Here is a 21,987-nt window from a genome sequence, read left to right as displayed (position 1 = left end):
GGTGCTTTACACTGTCCACCTTCAGGCAGTGCAGTGGGTGCAGCATACTGTCCAACTTCAGTCAGTGTAGTGGGTGCTTTACAATATCCACCTTCAGGCAATGCAGCGGGTGCCATATACTGTCCACCTTCAGGCAGTGCACTGGGTGCTATACACTGTCCACCTTCAGTCATTGCAGTGGGTGCCATACATTGTTCACCTTCAGGCAGTGCAGCGGGTGCCTTAAACTGTCCATGTTCAGGCAGTGCAGCGGGTGCCCTACACTGTCCACCTTCAGGCAATGCAGCGGGTGCCATACACTGTCCACCTTCAGGCAATGCAGTGGGTGCCATACACTGTCCACCTTCAGGCAGTGCTCTGGGGGCCGTACAATGTCCACTTTCAGGCAGTGCACTGGGGGCTGCACACTGTCCACCTTTGGGCAGTGCAACGGGTGCCATACACAGTCCACCTTCAGGTAGTGCACTGGGTGCTACACACTGTCCACCATCAGTCATTGCAGCAGGTGCCATACACCGTACACCTTCAGGCAGTGCAGCGGGTGCCATACACTGCCCACCTTCAGACAGTGCAGCAGGTGCCGTACACTGTCCACCTTCAGGCAGTGCAGTGGGTGCCGTACACTGTCCACCTTCAGGCAGTGCAGCAGGTGCCGTACACTGTCTACCTTCAGGCTGTGCACTGGGTGCTACACACTCTCCACCATCAGGCAGTGCAGTGGATGCAACACACGGTCCACCTTCAGACAGTGCACTGGGTGATGTACACTGTCCACAGACTGTCCAACTGCAGCCAATGCATTGGAGTGCTGCACACTGTCCACCTGCAGGCAGTGCACTGGGGGCTGCACACCTTCAGACAGTGTTCTGGGGGCTGTCCACCTTCAGACAGTGCACTGGGGGCTGCACAGTGTCCACCTTCAGACAGTGCACTGGGTGCTGCACACTGTCCACCTTCAGACAGTGCACTGGGTGCTGCACACTGTCCACCTTCAGGCAGTGCAGCTGGTGACATACACTGTCCACCTTCAGACAGTGCAGTGGGTGCTGTATACTGTCCACCTGCAGCCTGTGCACTGATGATGTACACTGTCCACAGACTGTCCAGCTGCAGCCAATGCGTTGGAGTGCTGCACACTGTCCATCTTCAGCAAGTGCACTGTGGGCTGCACACTATGCACCTTCAGGCAGTGCACTGGGGCTGCACACTGTCCACATTCAGGCAGTGTACTGGGTGCCGTATACTATGCACTTTCAGACAGTGCACTGGGGGCTGCACACCGTCCACCTTCAGACAGTGCACTGGGGGCTGCACACTGTCCACCTTCAGTCAGTGCAGTGGGTGCTTTACACTGTCCACCTTCAGGCAATGCAGCGGGTGCCATACACTGTCCACCTTCAGGCAGTGCACTGGGTGCTGCACATTGTCCACCTTCAGGCAGTGCAGTGGGTGCCACATACTGTCCACCTTCAGTCAGTGCAGCGGGTGCCGCATACTGTCCAACTTCAGTCAGTGTAGTGGGTGCTTTACACTGTCCACCTTCAGGCAGTGCAGTGGGTGCAGCACACTGTCCAACTTCAGTCAGTGTAGTGGGTGCTTTACAATATCCACCTTCAGGCAATGCAGCGGGTGCCATATACTGTCCACCTTCAGGCAGTGCACTGGGTGCTATACACTGTCCACCTTCAGTCATTGCAGTGGGTGCCATACATTGTTCACCTTCAGGCAGTGCAGCGGGTGCCTCAAACTGTCCATGTTCAGGCAGTGCAGCGGGTGCCCTACACTGTCCACCTTCAGGCAATACAGCGGGTGCCATACACTGTCCACCTTCAGGCAATGCAGTGGGTGCCATACACTGTCCACCTTCAGGCAGTGCTCTGGGGGCCGTACAATGTCCACTTTCAGGCAGTGCACTGGGGGCTGCACACTGTCCACCTTTGGGCAGTGCAACGGGTGCCATACACAGTCCACCTTCAGGTAGTACACTGGGTGCTACACACTGTCCACCATCAGTCATTGCAGCAGGTGCCATACACCGTACACCTTCAGGCAGTGCAGCGGGTTCCGTACACTGTCCACCTTCAAACAGTGCAGCGGGTGCCGTACGCTGTCCACCTCCAGACAGTGCAGCGGGTGCCCTACACTGTCCACATTCAGGCAGTGCAGCGGGTGCCGTACACTGTCCACGTTCAGGCAGTGCAGCGGGTGCCTTAAACTGTCCACGTTCAGGCAGTGCATTGGGTGCTGCACATTGTCCACCTTCAGGGAGAGCAGCGGGTGCCGTAGTCCACCTTCAGGCAGTACAGTGGGTGCTTTACACTGTCCACCTTCAGGCAGTGCAGTGGATGCCGCATACTGTCCATCTTCAGTCAGTGCAGCGGGTGCTGTACACTGTCCACCTTCAGACAGTGCAGTGGGTGCTGTCCACTGTCCACCTTCAGACAGTGCAGTGGGTGCTGTGTACTGTCCACCTTCAGGCAGTGTATTGGGTGCCACACACTGTCCATGTTCAGGCTTTGCAGCGGGCGCTACACTGTCCACCTTCAGACAGTGCAGCGGGTGCCGTACACTGTCCATCTTCAGACAGTGCAGCAGGTGCCGTACACTGTCCACCTTCAGGCAATGCAGCAGGTGCCCTACACTGTCCACCTTCAGGCAGTGCGGCGGGTGCTGTACACTGTCCACCTTCAGGCAGTGCAGCGGGTGCTGCACACTGTCCACCTTCAGACAGTGCAGCGGGTGCCGTACACTGTCAAGCTTCAGACAGTGCAGCGGGTGCTGTATACTGTCCACCTTCAGACAGTGCTGCAGGTGGCGTAAACTGTCCACATTCAGACAGTGCAGCGGGTGCTGTATACTGTCCACCTTCAGGCAGTGCAGCGGGCGCTGTACACTGTCCACCTTCAGGCAGTGCTGCGGGTGACGTACACTGTCCGCCTTGAGGCAGTGCAGCGGGTGACGTACACTGTCTGCCTTGAGGCAGTGCAGCAGGTGCCGTACACTGTCCACCTTCAGACAGTGCAGCGGGTGCCGTACACTGTCCACCTTCAGACAGTGCAGCGGGTGCCGTACACTGTCCACCTTCAGACAGTGCAGCGGGTGCCGTACACTGTCCACCTTCAGACAGTGCAGTGCCGCATACTGTCAACCTTCAGACAGTGCAGCGTGTGCCCTACACTGTCCACCTTCAGGCAATGCAGCAGGTGCCCTACACTGTCCACCTTCAGGCAGTGCAGCGGGTGCCCTACACTGTCCACCTTCAGGCAGTGCAGCGGGTGCCCTACACTGTCCACCTTCAGGCAATGCAGCAGGTGCCCTACACTGTCCACCTTCAGGCAGTGCAGCGGGTGCCCTACACTGTCCACCTTCAGGCAGTGCAGCGGGTGCCCTACACTGTCCACCTTCAGACAGTGCAGCGGGTGCCGTACACTGTCAACCTTCAGACAGTGCTGCGGGTGCCGTACACTGTCCACCTTCAGACAGTGCAGCGTGTGCCGTACACTGTCCACCTTCAGACAGTGCAGTAGGTGCTGCACACTGTCAACCTTCAGACAGTGCAGCGGGTGCCGTACACTGTCCACCTTCAGGCAGTGCAGTGGGTGCTGCACACTGTCAACCTTCAGACAGTGCTGCGGGTGCCGTACACTGTCCACCTTCAGACAGTGCAGCGGGTGCCGTACACTGTCCACCTTCAGACAGTGCAGCGGGTGCCGTACACTGTCCACCTTCAGACAGTGCAGTGCCGCATACTGTCAACCTTCAGACAGTGCAGCGTGTGCCCTACACTGTCCACCTTCAGGCAATGCAGCAGGTGCCCTACACTGTCCACCTTCAGGCAGTGCAGCGGGTGCCCTACACTGTCCACCTTCAGGCAGTGCAGTGGGTGCCCTACACTGTCCACCTTCAGGCAATGCAGCAGGTGCCCTACACTGTCCACCTTCAGGCAGTGCAGCAGGTGCCCTACACTGTCCACCTTCAGGCAGTGCAGCGGGTGCCCTACACTGTCCACCTTCAGACAGTGCAGCGGGTGCCGTACACTGTCAACCTTCAGACAGTGCTGCGGGTGCCGTACACTGTCCACCTTCAGACAGTGCAGCGTGTGCCGTACACTGTCCACCTTCAGACAGTGCAGTGGGTGCTGCACACTGTCAACCTTCAGGCAGTGCAGCGGGTGCCGTACACTGTCCACCTTCAGGCAGTGCAGTGGGTGCTGCACACTGTCAACCTTCAGACAGTGCTGCGGGTGCCGTACACTGTCCACCTTCAGACAGTGCAGCGTGTGCCGTACACTGTCCACCTTCAGGCAGTGCAGTGGGTGCCGTACACTGTCCACCTTCAGACAGTGCAGCGGGTGCCGTACACTGTCCACCTTCAGACAGTGCAGTGGGTGCTGCACACTGTCCACCTTCAGACAGTGCAGTGGGTGCCGCATACTGTCAACCTTCAGACAGTGCAGCGGGTGCCGTACACTGTCCACCTTCAGACAGTGCATTGGGTGCTGCACACTGTCAACCTTCAGACAGTGCTGCGGGTGCCGTACACTGTCCACCTTCAGACAGTGCAGCGGGTGCCGTACACTGTCCACGTTCAGACAGTGCAGCGGATGCCGTACACTGTCAACCTTCAGACAGTGCAGCGTGTGCCGTACACTGTCCACCTTCAGACAGTGCAGCGTGTGCTGTATACTGTCCACCTTCAGACAGTGCAGCGGGTGCCGTACACTGTCAAGCTTCAGACAGTGCAGCGGGTGCCGTACACTGTCCACCTTCAGGCAGTGCAGCGGGTGCCGTACACTGTCCACCTTCAGGCAGTGCAGCGGGTGCCGTACACTGTCCACCTTCACGCAGTGCAGCGGGTGCCGTACACTGTCCACCTTCAGGCAGTGCAGCGGGTGCCGTACACTGTCAACCTTCAGACAGTGCAGCGGGTGCTGTACATGTCCACCTTCAGGCAGTGCACTGGGTGCCGTATGCTGTCCACCTTCAGGCAGTGCGCTGGGTGCTGTACCCTGTCCACCTTCAGGCTGTGCAGCAGGTGACATACTCTGTCTGGCTTCAGGCAGTGCACTGGCTGACGTACACTGTCCGCCTTGAGGCAGTGCAGCGGGTGCTGTATACTGTCAACCTTCAGACAGTGCTGCGGGTGCCGTACACTGTCCACCTTCAGACAGTGCAGCGTGTGCCGTACACTGTCCACCTTCAGGCAGTGCAGTGGGTGCCGTACACTGTCCACCTTCAGACAGTGCAGCGGGTGCCGTACACTGTCCACCTTCAGACAGTGCAGTGGGTGCTGCACACTGTCCACCTTCAGACAGTGCAGTGGGTGCCGCATACTGTCAACCTTCAGACAGTGCAGCGGGTGCCGTACACTGTCCACCTTCAGACAGTGCATTGGGTGCTGCACACTGTCAACCTTCAGACAGTGCTGCGGGTGCCGTACACTGTCCACCTTCAGACAGTGCAGCGGGTGCCGTACACTGTCCACGTTCAGACAGTGCAGCGGATGCCGTACACTGTCCACCTTCAGACAGTGCAGCGGGTGCTGTGTACTATCCACCTTCAGGCAGTGCAGCGGGTGCCATACACTGCCCACCTTCAGACAGTGCAGCGAGTGCCATACACTGTCCATCTTCAGGCAGTGCAGCGGGTACTGTACACTGTCCACCTTCAGACAGTGCAACGGGTGCCGTATACTGTCCACCTTCAGGCAGTGCAGTGGGTGCCGTACACTGTCTGCCTTGAGGCAGTGCAGCAGGTGCCGTACACTGTCTGCCTTGAGGCAGTGCAGCAGGTGCCGTACACTGTCCACCTTCAGACAGTGCAGCGGGTACCGTACACTGTCCACCTTCAGACAGTGCAGCGGGTGCCGTACACTGTCCACCTTCAGACAGTGCAGTGCCGCATACTGTCCACCTTCAGACAGTGCAGCGGGTGCCGTACACTGTCAACCTTCAGACAGTGCTGCGGGTGCCGTACACTGTCCACCTTCAGACAGTGCAGCGTGTGCCGTACACTGTCCACCTTCAGACAGTGCAGTGGGTGCTGCACACTGTCAACCTTCAGACAGTGCAGCGGGTGCCGTACACTGTCCACCTTCAGGCAGTGCAGTGGGTGCTGCACACTGTCAACCTTCAGACAGTGCTGCGTGTGCCGTACACTATCCACCTTCAGGCAGTGCAGTGGGTGCCGTACACTGTCCACCTTCAGACAGTGCAGCGGGTGCCGTACACTGTCCACCTTCAGACAGTGCAGTGGGTGCTGCACACTGTCCACCTTCAGACAGTGCAGTGGGTGCCGCATACTGTCAACCTTCAGACAGTGCAGGGGGTGCCGTACACTGTCCACCTTCAGACAGTGCAGCGGGTGCCCTACACTGTCAACCTTCAGACAGTGCTGCGGGTGCCGTACACTGTCCACCTTCAGACAGTGCAGCGGGTGCCGTACACTGTCCACGTTCAGACAGTGCAGCGGATGCCGTACACTGTCAACCTTCAGACAGTGCAGCGTGTGCCGTACACTGTCCACCTTCAGACAGTGCAGCGTGTGCTGTATACTGTCCACCTTCAGACAGTGCAGCGGGTGCCGTACACTGTCCACCTTCAGACAGTGCAGCGGGTGCCGTACACTGTCCACCTTCAGGCAGTGCAGCGGGTGCCGTACACTGTCCACCTTCACGCAGTGCAGCGGGTGCCGTACACTGTCAACCTTCAGACAGTGCAGCGGGTGCCCTACACTGTCCACCTTCAGGCAGTGCAGCGGGTGCCCTACACTGTCCACCTTCAGGCAGTGCAGCGGGTGCCCTACACTGTCCACCTTCAGGCAATGCAGCAGGTGCCCTACACTGTCCACCTTCAGGCAGTGCAGCGGGTGCCCTACACTGTCCACCTTCAGGCAGTGCAGCGGGTGCCCTACACTGTCCACCTTCAGACAGTGCAGCGGGTGCCGTACACTGTCAACCTTCAGACAGTGCTGCGGGTGCCGTACACTGTCCACCTTCAGACAGTGCAGCGTGTGCCGTACACTGTCCACCTTCAGACAGTGCAGTGGGTGCTGCACACTGTCAACCTTCAGACAGTGCAGCGGGTGCCGTACACTGTCCACCTTCAGGCAGTGCAGTGGGTGCTGCACACTGTCAACCTTCAGACAGTGCTGCGGGTGCCGTACACTGTCCACCTTCAGACAGTGCAGCGTGTGCCGTACACTGTCCACCTTCAGGCAGTGCAGTGGGTGCCGTACACTGTCCACCTTCAGACAGTGCAGCGGGTGCCGTACACTGTCCACCTTCAGACAGTGCAGTGGGTGCTGCACACTGTCCACCTTCAGACAGTGCAGTGGGTGCCGCATACTGTCAACCTTCAGACAGTGTAGCGGGTGCCGTACACTGTCCACCTTCAGACAGTGCATTGGGTGCTGCACACTGTCAACCTTCAGACAGTGCTGCGGGTGCCGTACACTGTCCACCTTCAGACAGTGCAGCGGGTGCCGTACACTGTCCACGTTCAGACAGTGCAGCGGATGCCGTACACTGTCAACCTTCAGACAGTGCAGCGTGTGCCGTACACTGTCCACCTTCAGACAGTGCAGCGTGTGCTGTATACTGTCCACCTTCAGACAGTGCAGCGGGTGCCGTACACTGTCCACCTTCAGACAGTGCAGCGTGTGCTGTATACTGTCCACCTTCAGACAGTGCAGCGGGTGCCGTACACTGTCAACCTTCAGACAGTGCAGCGGGTGCCGTACACTGTCCACCTTCAGGCAGTGCAGCGGGTGCCGTACACTGTCCACCTTCAGGCAGTGCAGCGGGTGCCGTACACTGTCCACCTTCACGCAGTGCAGCGGGTGCCGTACACTGTCCACCTTCAGGCAGTGCAGCGGGTGCCGTACACTGTCAACCTTCAGACAGTGCAGTGGGTGCTGTACATGTCCACCTTCAGGCAGTGCACTGGGTGCCGTATGCTGTCCACCTTCAGGCAGTGCGCTGGGTGCTGTACCCTGTCCACCTTCAGGCTGTGCAGCAGGTGACATACTCTGTCTGGCTTCAGGCAGTGCACTGGCTGACGTACACTGTCCGCCTTGAGGCAGTGCAGCGGGTGCTGTATACTGTCTACCTTCAGACAGTGCTGCGGGTGGCGTAAACTGTCCACCTTCAGACAGTGCAGCGGGTGCTGTGTACTATCCACCTTCAGGCAGTGCAGCGGGTGCCATACACTGCCCACCTTCAGACAGTGCAGCGAGTGCCATACACTGTCCATCTTCAGGCAGTGCAGCGGGTACTGTACACTGTCCACCTTCAGACAGTGCAACGGGTGCCGTATACTGTCCACCTTCAGGCAGTGCAGTGGGTGCCGTACACTGTCTGCCTTGAGGCAGTGCAGCAGGTGCCGTACACTGTCTGCCTTGAGGCAGTGCAGCAGGTGCCGTACACTGTCCACCTTCAGACAGTGCAGCGGGTACCGTACACTGTCCACCTTCAGACAGTGCAGCGGGTGCCGTACACTGTCCACCTTCAGACAGTGCAGTGCCGCATACTGTCCACCTTCAGACAGTGCAGCGGGTGCCGTACACTGTCAACCTTCAGACAGTGCTGCGGGTGCCGTACACTGTCCACCTTCAGACAGTGCAGCGTGTGCCGTACACTGTCCACCTTCAGACAGTGCAGTGGGTGCTGCACACTGTCAACCTTCAGACAGTGCAGCGGGTGCCGTACACTGTCCACCTTCAGGCAGTGCAGTGGGTGCTGCACACTGTCAACCTTCAGACAGTGCTGCGTGTGCCGTACACTATCCACCTTCAGGCAGTGCAGTGGGTGCCGTACACTGTCCACCTTCAGACAGTGCAGCGGGTGCCGTACACTGTCCACCTTCAGACAGTGCAGTGGGTGCTGCACACTGTCCACCTTCAGACAGTGCAGTGGGTGCCGCATACTGTCAACCTTCAGACAGTGCAGGGGGTGCCGTACACTGTCCACCTTCAGACAGTGCAGCGGGTGCCCTACACTGTCAACCTTCAGACAGTGCTGCGGGTGCCGTACACTGTCCACCTTCAGACAGTGCAGCGGGTGCCGTACACTGTCCACGTTCAGACAGTGCAGCGGATGCCGTACACTGTCAACCTTCAGACAGTGCAGCGTGTGCCGTACACTGTCCACCTTCAGACAGTGCAGCGTGTGCTGTATACTGTCCACCTTCAGACAGTGCAGCGGGTGCCGTACACTGTCCACCTTCAGACAGTGCAGCGGGTGCCGTACACTGTCCACCTTCAGGCAGTGCAGCGGGTGCCGTACACTGTCCACCTTCACGCAGTGCAGCGGGTGCCGTACACTGTCAACCTTCAGACAGTGCAGCGGGTGCCCTACACTGTCCACCTTCAGGCAGTGCAGCGGGTGCCCTACACTGTCCACCTTCAGGCAGTGCAGCGGGTGCCCTACACTGTCCACCTTCAGGCAATGCAGCAGGTGCCCTACACTGTCCACCTTCAGGCAGTGCAGCGGGTGCCCTACACTGTCCACCTTCAGGCAGTGCAGCGGGTGCCCTACACTGTCCACCTTCAGACAGTGCAGCGGGTGCCGTACACTGTCAACCTTCAGACAGTGCTGCGGGTGCCGTACACTGTCCACCTTCAGACAGTGCAGCGTGTGCCGTACACTGTCCACCTTCAGACAGTGCAGTGGGTGCTGCACACTGTCAACCTTCAGACAGTGCAGCGGGTGCCGTACACTGTCCACCTTCAGGCAGTGCAGTGGGTGCTGCACACTGTCAACCTTCAGACAGTGCTGCGGGTGCCGTACACTGTCCACCTTCAGACAGTGCAGCGTGTGCCGTACACTGTCCACCTTCAGGCAGTGCAGTGGGTGCCGTACACTGTCCACCTTCAGACAGTGCAGCGGGTGCCGTACACTGTCCACCTTCAGACAGTGCAGTGGGTGCTGCACACTGTCCACCTTCAGACAGTGCAGTGGGTGCCGCATACTGTCAACCTTCAGACAGTGTAGCGGGTGCCGTACACTGTCCACCTTCAGACAGTGCATTGGGTGCTGCACACTGTCAACCTTCAGACAGTGCTGCGGGTGCCGTACACTGTCCACCTTCAGACAGTGCAGCGGGTGCCGTACACTGTCCACGTTCAGACAGTGCAGCGGATGCCGTACACTGTCAACCTTCAGACAGTGCAGCGTGTGCCGTACACTGTCCACCTTCAGACAGTGCAGCGTGTGCTGTATACTGTCCACCTTCAGACAGTGCAGCGGGTGCCGTACACTGTCAACCTTCAGACAGTGCAGCGGGTGCCGTACACTGTCCACCTTCAGGCAGTGCAGCGGGTGCCGTACACTGTCCACCTTCAGGCAGTGCAGCGGGTGCCGTACACTGTCCACCTTCACGCAGTGCAGCGGGTGCCGTACACTGTCCACCTTCAGGCAGTGCAGCGGGTGCCGTACACTGTCAACCTTCAGACAGTGCAGTGGGTGCTGTACATGTCCACCTTCAGGCAGTGCACTGGGTGCCGTATGCTGTCCACCTTCAGGCAGTGCGCTGGGTGCTGTACCCTGTCCACCTTCAGGCTGTGCAGCAGGTGACATACTCTGTCTGGCTTCAGGCAGTGCACTGGCTGACGTACACTGTCCGCCTTGAGGCAGTGCAGCGGGTGCTGTATACTGTCTACCTTCAGACAGTGCTGCGGGTGGCGTAAACTGTCCACCTTCAGACAGTGCAGCGGGTGCTGTGTACTATCCACCTTCAGGCAGTGCAGCGGGTGCCATACACTGCCCACCTTCAGACAGTGCAGCGAGTGCCATACACTGTCCATCTTCAGGCAGTGCAGCGGGTACTGTACACTGTCCACCTTCAGACAGCGCAACGGGTGCCGTATACTGTCCACCTTCAGGCAGTGCAGTGGGTGCCGTACACTGTCTGCCTTGAGGCAGTGCAGCAGGTGCCGTACACTGTCTGCCTTGAGGCAGTGCAGCAGGTGCCGTACACTGTCCACCTTCAGACAGTGCAGCGGGTACCGTACACTGTCCACCTTCAGGCAGTGCAGCGGGTACCGTACACTGTCCACCTTCAGACAGTGCAGCGGGTACCGTACACTGTCCACCTTGAGACAGTGCAGCAGGTGCCGTACACTGTCCACCTTCAGACAGTGCAGCGGGTGCCCTACACTGTCAACCTTCAGACAGTGCAGCAGGTGCCGTACACTGTCCACCTTCAGACAGTGCAGCGGGTGCCCTACACTGTCAACCTTCAGACAGTGCAGCAGGTGCCGTACACTGTCCACCTTCAGACAGTGCAGCGGGTGCCCTACACTGTCAACCTTCAGACAGTGCAGCGGGTGCCCTACACTGTCAACCTTCAGACAGTGCAGCAGGTGCCGTACACTGTCCACCTTCAGACAGTGCAGCGGGTACCGTACACTGTCCACCTTCAGACAGTGCAGCGGGTACCGTACACTGTCCACCTTCAGACAGTGCAGCGGGTGCTGTACACTGTCCACCTTCAGACAGTGCAGTGGGTGCCCTACACTGTCAACCTTCAGACAGTGCAGTGGGTGCTGTCCACTGCTTGCTCTGCTGCCTGAGGGATCAGGGAGAGTCAGGAAACTACAAATCCCAGGAGGCTGGACATTCTGACGCAAACAGCAACGTGATGACATCATCGTCCTTGAAGCCGTTCGGTGACGGTTGGCAGCACGTGACTGTGGACGTGCGGAGCGCGGAGAACGTGTCCGGGGATTGACGGGAGCGGACACTGTCCGGAGCCGGGGGACGGCTACTGACCGGGGGTCGGGTGCTCGGACACTGACCGGAGCCGGGGTGGGGGCGAGGACTCGGAAACTGACCAGGGGTGGGGAGCGGGGGCTCGGACACTGACCGGAGCCGGGGCTCGGGGGGCTCGGACACTGACCGGAGCCGGGGCTCGGGGGGCTCGGACACTGACCGGCGGGAGGGCGGCGGGGAGCCGGGGGTGACTGGGCCGGGGCCGAGGCCGGGCGCTGGAGTGGGCTGCCGCCCTGCTCCCTTGTGGCTGGACCATGCCGGGGGACCGCATGGCGACCTCCCTGATCCAGAGGATCGCCCGCCAGGCCCGCACCACCTTCAAGCTGCTGCCGCTGGCCGAGGCCGGGCCCGGCTCGGCGCCGGGGCCTGGGGCTTTCCAGGACAACCTGAGCCAGCTGAGCTCGCTGCTGGAGAAGGTGAAGGCCGAGGACCTGAACCTGACGCCCCGCAGGAGCCAGGGCCCGCGGCAGGCCGGGCCCCCGGTCACCTACATGCACATCTGCGAGAGCGAGCAGTTCTCCATGGGGGTGTTCCTGCTGCAGGCTGGAGCCTGCATCCCGCTGCACGACCACCCGGGGATGCACGGCCTGCTCAAGGTGCTCTACGGCAGCGTGGCCATCGAGTGCTTCGACAAGGACGACGGCGAGCAGGCCGCGGCTGGCGTCCAGTTCAGCCCGCCCCTGCTGCAGGGCCAGCGGGCCAGCCTCCGCCGCTCGCTGCGCTCCTCCAGCCGCCTCCTGGATCAGGCCAGCGGGCCGTGCCTCCTCACCCCGCGGCTCAGCAACATGCACCGGATCGAGGCGCCGAACGGGCCGGCCGCTTTCCTGGACATTCTGGCGCCGCCCTACGACCCCGAGGCCGGCAGGGACTGTCACTACTTCAAGGTGCTGCAGCCGGTGCCAGGCAGAGCCAGCAGCCCGGCTCCCCCCGAGCAGGAGGCCGTTTGGCTGCTGGAGGTGCCGCAACCCGCCGACTTCTGGTGCGGAGGAGAACCTTACCCCGGTCCCCAGGTGGTGCCTGACCGAGAAGCGAGCCCGAAGGAATAGTAATGCACCCATTTACAGTGAAGAACCCTTCACAAACTCTTCAGCCAAGCTCACTTCGTCCCCTACCCCCTGCATGGTTAATGCTCTCTTTCTTGTTGCAGAGTCGACCCGACCTTTAATAACTTTGTTCATAGCCACACCAAAAACCAATATCCTCAAACTCTTCTGGAGCGGAATGAAAACAAAACTTTGCGCCTGGACCTTTCAAGTTAAAAGTAGAAAAATTGTGTGTACATTCACATCTATTGATTCTGTGCAGAAACAGTTTCGATACAGAAAATGCTAGTGAAGCTCAGCCTGTCTGGCAGCGTCTGAGGAGAGAAGGAATCTGTGTTGAGTATATGTGTTCAGGATATGAGATACTATATAATGGATCTGTCCAGCCTTTTCTTCAGATTGTCAGACTAGCACTTAATTGGTAAACATCCTAGTGATTTTATTGAGAGTGCAACCAATCATCCAAAATGTCGTGTTTACCTGGAATGCAAACTTTATAAATACTCAGAAGTAGAGGTTGATGAGTTCAGTTGTTTTCTGAAGTATGGAAATTTCTGAGGACATGACTTTATTTCTTTTCCCAGTAAGAACAAAACACTATTGGTAGAAAATACTATGAATTCATGTTTTGTATTCATGTGTGAACAACTGTATTTTCATATGAACTCTGTTTTAACTGTTTCTAAAGCAGTCATCAACCTGAACTTGACAGCCACCAGAAGGTACAGGTGGACAAACATCTTAAAATTTCTCGCTTCCTTTGAAACCAGTTGCCTCCAGAATTCACCACCCACCCTCTAAGCACTGCTGTTTTTTTGTTTAATGTCATATATGCTACAGTTTTGGCATAAGTCTTTTAAGAAAGGAGTCATCAGGAGTTCAATGCCCATACTGTTTACCAGCACCTGGGCCTGTTTGTCTCATATATTTACTGTGATGCTACGTCAAATGCGTTATCAGAGAATCATTTTGCACTTTGGATTCCAAAATGCTGACCTTAACAATGTTAGCCAGCAATCTAGTCAATAAAATCTGTTATTCTACGCAACATCCAGATATATGAAATGTTGAAAGGTTTGGAAGTGGTAGCAAATGAATTCTTACTGACATGTTCATGAAACTACTGTGAAATTAAAGTATTGATGATATGGAGGGCTGTGGGAACTGTTTGTTTAGCTCTGTATAGCACTTCCTTGTTAGCACCGATATGATGGCTTGATTTTCAAAAGCAACGTGACAACGGGTTGGAAACAATTATTTTGGTTTAGTCACTATGTAATAACTGTGACTGCGCTACAAAGCGCTCATTTAGAATTAGTTATCAAGGCTATTCTATACATTTAAACTTCTTTTTAAAACTGGGAGTAGGATTTTCTTATAAATCCACAATGCCAATTTATTGCAAAATCTACTTAGAATGATGTCTTTATAAATATTGGGAAAGAAGACTAAATGTAGCCATAAAAGGGAAACATAACCAAAGGCTAACTTCATAACCAGCAGTAACCTAGGAAGCAAAGGGCTGAGATTTTTGATTCATGTTGGCCATAATTTTCAAATATAACTTCAAATAAGATATCCACTGAAATATTTTTAATTCACCCAGCTGCAACATGTGACATGTTCCCTTTCAGAACCCCCACTGCTGGAAGCTCGTCTGATATGACTGTGCAGCCTTGTGCTACATTGCAGTTCTATTATGATTGTGTGCCCCCTTCCCTGCTATATTCCCTTTTTGGTTAGTTGAGTTCTGCACTATTAGAAGTACATTATTTTTATTTGAAATAATACCTTGGCCTTTAAGGAGTGGAAAGGTGAAAATTGGAGTTATTGAAATAACTTATGTAATTGTCCTGCCTAAGTGGTTGCTTTTTTGTAAGTATAATGTTGAGTAAAAGTTGTCCATGTAGTTTTGCATGCTGTGGTTCCATAATCCTCAATGCAGTTTATTTAGTACTCCATCTGAAAATACAATGCAGAACAAAATGTTTAGCCATTTCTTTTATTCAGTATTGTATAAATAAAATGGAGTATGAGAAATATGGTTTTTGGTTCACTTAGCTGAGTTATGCTGTTTATAATTGGTGGAGTAAAAATCATATTTGCTTTTTATGTATTATCTTTAGGTTGTACCATTTCATCAGTACAGATATATGACAAAAGATATTCACTTTATTGAGCAATAAAATGTATAGCATGTGATTTACTGATGCTGTATTCTTTAAAATGTTAATACTGGAAGTTTAAGCACCCTGAGCATTGTTCTAAATGTAATGTGGTCGCTCATTTCAATACAAATTCCCAAATATTCATTCTCATATTTGAGTGATGCATGAGCAATATTAAGAGTTGCTGGGTAGTAACTGAAGTGCTTTTGGTACAAAGCCATCTAAACTCCTGAGGTTTTGACCCAAATCACTAGAGCTGAGTGCACAAACCAGAAGCAATGATGATTGTTCAATCAGTAAAGCAATGCATGGGTTGACTAAATGTAAAGTTAGTTTATAGGAAAATGTGAGTGGTTCACATTAATGTCTGGTGGTTGCTCCACGAGGCTTTCCATTGATGAACAGAAGTTCAGGATTTTGGAAATAAGCATTTCTGCTTCAGTAAATATTTGGGTCAGGCCTAGCCAGCAACAACCTTACTTCGTACTGCAACCATCATCTTTCTTACATAGTTAAAATGTAGTTAAAGGTTTTTTAAAATACCAGCATAGTAGTCAAACCAAACAGTTGAACAGCAGTATGGAATAAAGATATAAATTGGTCTTTAAACATATGGAATGTTTCTATTTAGTCAAGTTGTAATATCAGATAAAACAATATTCTTTAAGATTTGTTGTGGTAAGCTTTCAACTGGACACATGCATGAGAGGTAATATCATAATCCTGGCCTGTGCTTGTGAACTTGGCTCGTTTTTAGTTGAATGAGAAGTCCATGAGTTTAACCTATTTTTCAGGGAGTGCTACATTGCCAAAAGTACCATATTTCAGAATGAGACTTTAAACCAGGGCTTTCTGTCTGTCCTCGGGTGGATGTAAAAGATACGTGGTACTAGTTGAAGAACAGGAAAGTGCTTGTTATCCTGGGTAAAGTCTGTCCCTCAGCCTCTAATGGGTCTCTCTTTGTTTCAAGGGCCTTTCTGTAAGGAAGCTGCTCTTTTAAAATGCCTTCACATGTGTGTGTGCAATTGAGAAGTCACTAATTAACAATGAAGCACTGAATTATTTTGATGTTAAAAGGTACCCATGTACCCTGTTCACTTTTTTTTTAATGGAACCATTATGGGGAATGCAACCTAACAGGTCACATTGCTTCTATGCTAGACAGAGGATTTGGATCCTGATCAATAAGTCATTCAGATTTCCCTGCTATATCTGACTGTCTGGCATTCTATTTCTACCTGACCTGCCTAACTCATCCAGTCTTAAGGTTTTTACCTGTGTGTGTGCTTGATCAATTCCTCCCTTATCAGAATTTCATGCTTGATTGCTTCCTCTTCCTTTTTTGAGCTTAACTTTGGGTCAGTTTTTATACATGGCCTGAGGTGTTAACACCACTGTCTATGAACCAATGTCAAGTCATTAGGATAGTAGCTGGAGAGATTCCAGCATGTGCCAAAATACTGCACACCCTATTGTTTCTCTCCTCTGAGCAGATTGAACTCTAATGCACACTGTGAGGTCTTGTTCTTTGACAGTAAAATCAACAGCTTCCATTTACAACGTTATTTGTCCCATTCTCATTGTTTATTTGCTTTTAAATCACTCAGCCAGATCTCCAGGCTTAGATTGTGCAGCTTGTATGCAAGTCTTCAGCATGCCACATCACATTCTGACAATACACATTTCCTGTACTAAATCCTATGCGATGTCATTCTGACTGCTTGACCTTGGCAGCTCTCATTTTCTCCTCATCCTAGTGTACTGTGATAGATTAATTTTTAGCATCTATATAGATCGTGTCATGCTTTCACATTTTTGTTTCTTGCTACAAGCTGAAGCAACTCAATGTTTCTGTTTGTATCATCTGATTGTCTATGGTATGATCACTCCCTTCGCAGCACCATCTATGACAAAATTTCCAATCATCACAGCCTTGCATTTTGAAGTTTTCTACCTAAGTCCTTCCATCCATATCCACCTTGTTACAGTGACTGTGTTTCAGAAGTACTTTGTTGACTTTTAAAACACTGTAGATGTGTTGAATGGTGCTATGTGAATGAGTGCGAGTCATTTGAATTCGTTGAAATAAAATTGTGAATCTCAGGTGTTTCAAAACCTTAAGTTGAAGTGCATTGATTATAAAGTGAGTAATAAAATGGGTTGATTGACCATAACCCTGTTCTGCCATCAGTCGCCATGTCTCTGCTCTATATGCCCGTGGGTGTTATTTTGCCAGGTTACTGTTGCACTAAATAGCAGTGCAACCTGGTCTTCTGTCCATGCAGCCCACGCACCCTCACACCCCCCATTACCCCCTTCATAATAGTGGAAAGACATTTTATGGATTTGAAATGTTTCACATTGAAATTCAATATCAATTCCCAGTCAGTTGTAGGAAATACTGGAGAAAACTTATGAAAATTGCTTTTGTCCATTGCTAACTCCCTTCCATTCTTTCCACCATCCTTATAAAGTCTCTTGGTAGTAAACACTAAGGAAATGAGTGTTGTTTCCCAAAAAAATGAAAGTTCAAGCAGCTTAAACCATAAACTGTTGTTATAGTAAAAATGGTTTGACTCTTCAAGGGTGTAGTTTTTCAATAAAATTTAACTTTAATTAACAGTTCTTGTCTTTTAAAAAAAAACTTAGTGTTAATGCATGCTCTATTTTCCGATTGGAAAGTGGTAACTAAAACCAATTGGCAAGTGACAGATTGAAAGCAAATCTGATGTTGGCTCAGATGCACAGTTTAGTGGTTTTCATTTGCCCATGTGAGTTGGTGTCTTGATCTATATCAAACAATATCTGATTATTTATTTGAGGAATTGCCACCAATCAGTATTCTGTCTTTGAGTGGCTAAGAAGGTAGCCTCATTTTACTGTAGTACAGAACCTGTAAAATTCTGTAACCATATGCAGTAAAATCTATTCAGGATATCAATATTGTAAAATGTACAACAATTGCACTGCCTGTATCTAAGTTTTATGTTAAATAAATGAAAATACAAACCAATATTAAATGTTTAATTGAATATTGCATTTTTTAAGTATAGTCACGTTGAAGTACATTCACTCCTCTGGTATCACTGTTTTGATGTGACTAACATAGTCACTGACCTGTTTTTGTATCTTCATGGAATGTGAATAGCGCTGTGTGGGCCTGCATTTATTGCACATCTCTAATTGGATAGGGGGCTGTAGAAAGTCGATCACATTGCTGTGGGGCTGGGGTCCCAGATCGGCCAGACGAGGTCAGAATGACAGATTTCTTTCCCTACAAGCCATTAGTGAACAAGGGGTTTTTTTCATGAGTGATCAGACTCGCGATTGGGAGAGTTAATTTTAATTGACTGTAATCTGACATAGTGGAATTGGAACCATACACACTACCAGTCCGCTATCGTCACTGTGCTGTTGCTTCTCTGAAATGTCCGTTTCCATACTTGAGCTAATCAGGTCAACTCTGTCCGTCAATCAAACTACTAAAACTGAAAGATAAAGAACTTTCTTTATGGCAAGGCACATTTTGTGAGTGGATAATAAGGGAAATTGACCTGCAAGTAATGAGTAGTTCAGTTCAATTTTACAAATTCTTCGACAGTGAACGAGTTTTTAATCTATGTGTACTAATAATCCGTTCTTTTACCTTCAAAGGGTGATGACTTAAAGCAGCTAAAGGAGTTAATTCTGGACTGTAATAGTTTAAGAATTCGCCCAGGTTTGACATAAGAATAACTCACTAAAACTTGGTTAATAAGATTGCTGTTAATGTTTTCAGATGCAAGAGAATTGCATGCTATTATAGGTAGTCTCGATTAATCACTGCGTTAAGCAAAGCTACATCATTCGAAATACATAACTCCCATGTTAAATTGCTCATGTTCTGGGAACGTTAGACGAGCACTGAATGCGAGCGCAACGTTAATACTTGAGACAGGAAATGGTCAAAAGGAGTCCAATTTGCCCAGAGATGCTAAGTTTAGGCACTGCTGCGGGACATGTAAGAACCACGTGATGGCAGATCAGGTGCGTGTTGAATCCCCAGCAGTCAAGCCAAAACGGTGGAATGCCTTCTAAATCAAAACTGAGTTAATTGAAGATTATTTATCAGCAAGCGGACAATTAGTGTCAAGACGTTTTATGTAAATAGATTGTTTTGAATGCATTCAGAAGTATGGCGATCCAGCTGTTATTAAATAATCGAGGAGATATGGAGGTTTAATTGAATCGAACTGTCTGCCTGTTTTGCACAGATCTCCACACTTTGAAACCTAACAATTGTTTGAGAAGGTTCACTATAAACTTCAGGATGGATTTGGAATATTTCTTGCCATACGTTCTTTTAACATAACAACTACTTTGGAAATATATCGTATTCAACATCTGAATGAACGAGGCTAAGTCTGAAGCGGGGAGGACAGAAGAGAAAAGGGAAGACAAAATTAATTTCTGTTAAATGTGAAGGACCTTTATTTAAATGACCGTTTTCACACCACAGTCGATGAAGCACTTTTGCAGTGTAGGTAAAAACAAGGACTGCAGGTGCTGGAAACCAGAGTCAAGATTAGAGTGGTGCTGGAAAAGCACAGCAGGTCAGGCAGCATCCGAGGAGCAGGAAAATCGACGTTTCGGACAAAAGCACTTCCTTCTGAAGGTGTTAGTTGATTAGATTTTGACTATAGCACCAAGAGAAATGGTCGCAACATTTCTAATCGATAGCCTTTCAACAGATCGCAAGATGGAAAAGTCATTGATCTTAGTGGCTAACTCTGTTTTTTCCACTGACGCTGACTGACTTACTGAACGTCTTCCGTTTTTATCTCAGATTTCCAGTATCTTATTTTCTATTCAAATAATTCCATGAGAGTTATGCCCATTTGGGAGAAGAGTCTGAACTTGTAGAACAGTTAAGAAAGAGTTTGCACCTATCTGCTGCTCTTCATGACCTTACTATGTAAACAGGTACTGCAACGCAGTGCTGTCCAATAAAATTCAACGTATATACAAGTATGGCTATAGCAATGCTGGTTTCAACGTGTGCACCAATTTAGGTACAAAACGTTGCACACAACGGTAGAAAATGTAATCTGTGGTTAATTAACATCTTCGAGTAAAAAGTGAAGTCTGCAGATGCTGGAGATCAGAGCTGAAAATGTGTTGCTGGTTAGGCAGCATCCAAGGAACAGGACATTCGATGTTTCGGGCCAGAGCCCTTCATCAGGAATTAACATCTACCAGCATTTGGTGATCGGGAAAGTAAACCCTCCGTTTCAACTAAAGCATTTACTTTTCATCCTTAACGTTTTGCAAAACTCAACGATTTGGAAATAGGCACAAAATACAAATTAAGTCCCTAAAATAAACCCCACTCGCCATCATCAGGGAGCTCTGGACATGATTGATAAGGTCATTATCACTGATATACAATGACGCTTTTACTACCTGCAGCTGAACGAAGTGCAGAGAGCAAACGGGTCACAATAAATTGATGTTCCACAAGTTCTTGCACCATATCTCTGAACTATAGCCCCGAGTTCATATCCCACCTGCTGAAGATGTTTTTCATAATGCGTGCGAACATTTTTTTAAAGGTTTAAACATCGTTTACCGAATCTAAGGTTCAAAGCCCACACGCCATCCAACCACACTGTGAATATGGACATTGAGACGGGTTCCCAATACTCACTTCCATTTATTTATCAACGCTTCTACTTATTAATCAAATGCATTTAGTCAAACGGGGCTGGTGCTAATAATTTGGATTCAATTATCGCAAGTGTCCTGTTTGTGGCTCTGGGTAAAACAATATTTTTCACTTATTAATAGAGTCCAGAACCGCTGGGAGTGGTGCATTCAGTGTGTCATCAAAGCATGAAGTTCATTGCTGTAAGCGGCCGGCTTCTTTACACCCACACTTTATACTATGCTTCTGTGTCTCTGCACTTGACCGAAGAAAATCTCCCTTTCGAATCGTTCTTTTATACGTTCTGGCCACAAATTAGCACAAATTAGCAGTAGTTTGCATCTGTTTAGTTTCATTCTGTTGAGTGACTAGAACTACTTGTCAAATAGTTTGCTGTGTGAAAACAGAAAGTTTCCTGTGAGCCCTACCTGCTTCCAAATTGCGACGTAACACAGTAGCGTCAAAAGACGTTTTGTGAATAATTATTCAAACCCAGACAGGTAACTGCTTTCTTCCCTGATTCCGTTTTCTCAATAATCACAGTCTCGCGAACAATGCCTTCAAACAAACTTTGGAAAACAACTCCAATCCAGGTCTAAGTTTAGAAACGTTTAAACTTTCAGAATAAGAATTGTTTCCCACGGTAAGGATGATTTATGCTTTCTACCGCCAATCCTCTGTTCATACGAAAGTAATACAATTTTTAAATGCTGCCTTCCCAATAATTGAATATCTGAATTTCGAACTGACCCCAATTTCTATTTCGAGGACTCCCTGTCAATGCATCTACTTGCCATAATGGATCCTTTTATTTTAAAAAGAAGTACCTTTTTTTAACGCGTACCTATTATGAAGGGGCAGTGACCTGCAGACTTGTTATGGAGATGCCGGTGTTGGACTAGGGTGTACAAAGTTAAAAATCATACAACACCAGGCTATTGCCCACTAGGTTTACTTGGAAGCACTAGCTTTCAGAGCGCTGCTCCTTCATGAAGTGATTCATCACAACCGCCTGATGAAGGAGCAGCGCTAGCGCTTCTAACCTGGTGTTGCATGATTGTTAACTTTACAAACGTGTTGAATTTGTCCAACTTTAGCAGGAGATTCAACTGTTTGTGTCCATGTGTTTGTTTTGAGTGCGTACATGTTTATGTTTAAGTGTGCATAGGGTGTGCTTGTGCTGAAGTTTGTATGTGTGTGTGTGTGTGTGTTTGTGTCTAACTGGATTAACTGGGAGGAAAGTCACCAGCTGTGGGCAAAATCCCTGAAGTGTACCTGGTCTGATGAAACACAACGCCAATAATGGGTTTTCAGGTTCTCCTTT

General features: G+C 50.9%; 1 protein-coding gene across 1 annotated transcript; it reads left to right on the top strand.

Moving 5' to 3' along the window:
* Nucleotides 1-11,960: 11,960 nt before the first annotated feature.
* adoa (2-aminoethanethiol (cysteamine) dioxygenase a) lies at nt 11,961-17,953 on the top strand. Its single transcript, XM_060841861.1, has one exon. It carries the CDS (start codon nt 12,024-12,026, stop codon nt 12,813-12,815), a length of 792 nt encoding a protein of 263 aa, XP_060697844.1. The 5' UTR covers nt 11,961-12,023; the 3' UTR covers nt 12,816-17,953.
* Nucleotides 17,954-21,987: the final 4,034 nt, after the last annotated feature.

The sequence above is a fragment of the Hemiscyllium ocellatum genome, chromosome 22 (assembly GCF_020745735.1).
Source record: "Hemiscyllium ocellatum isolate sHemOce1 chromosome 22, sHemOce1.pat.X.cur, whole genome shotgun sequence".
Lineage (NCBI taxonomy): Eukaryota > Metazoa > Chordata > Chondrichthyes > Orectolobiformes > Hemiscylliidae > Hemiscyllium > Hemiscyllium ocellatum.
Note: the sequence above shows the minus strand (reverse complement) of the source record. Positions and strands in the feature narration are given on the sequence as shown.

Coding starts and splice junctions, on each gene's coding strand:
- adoa (XM_060841861.1), top strand. CDS start 12,024: ATGCCGGGGGACCGCATGGCGACCTCCCTGATCCAGAGGATCGCCCGC.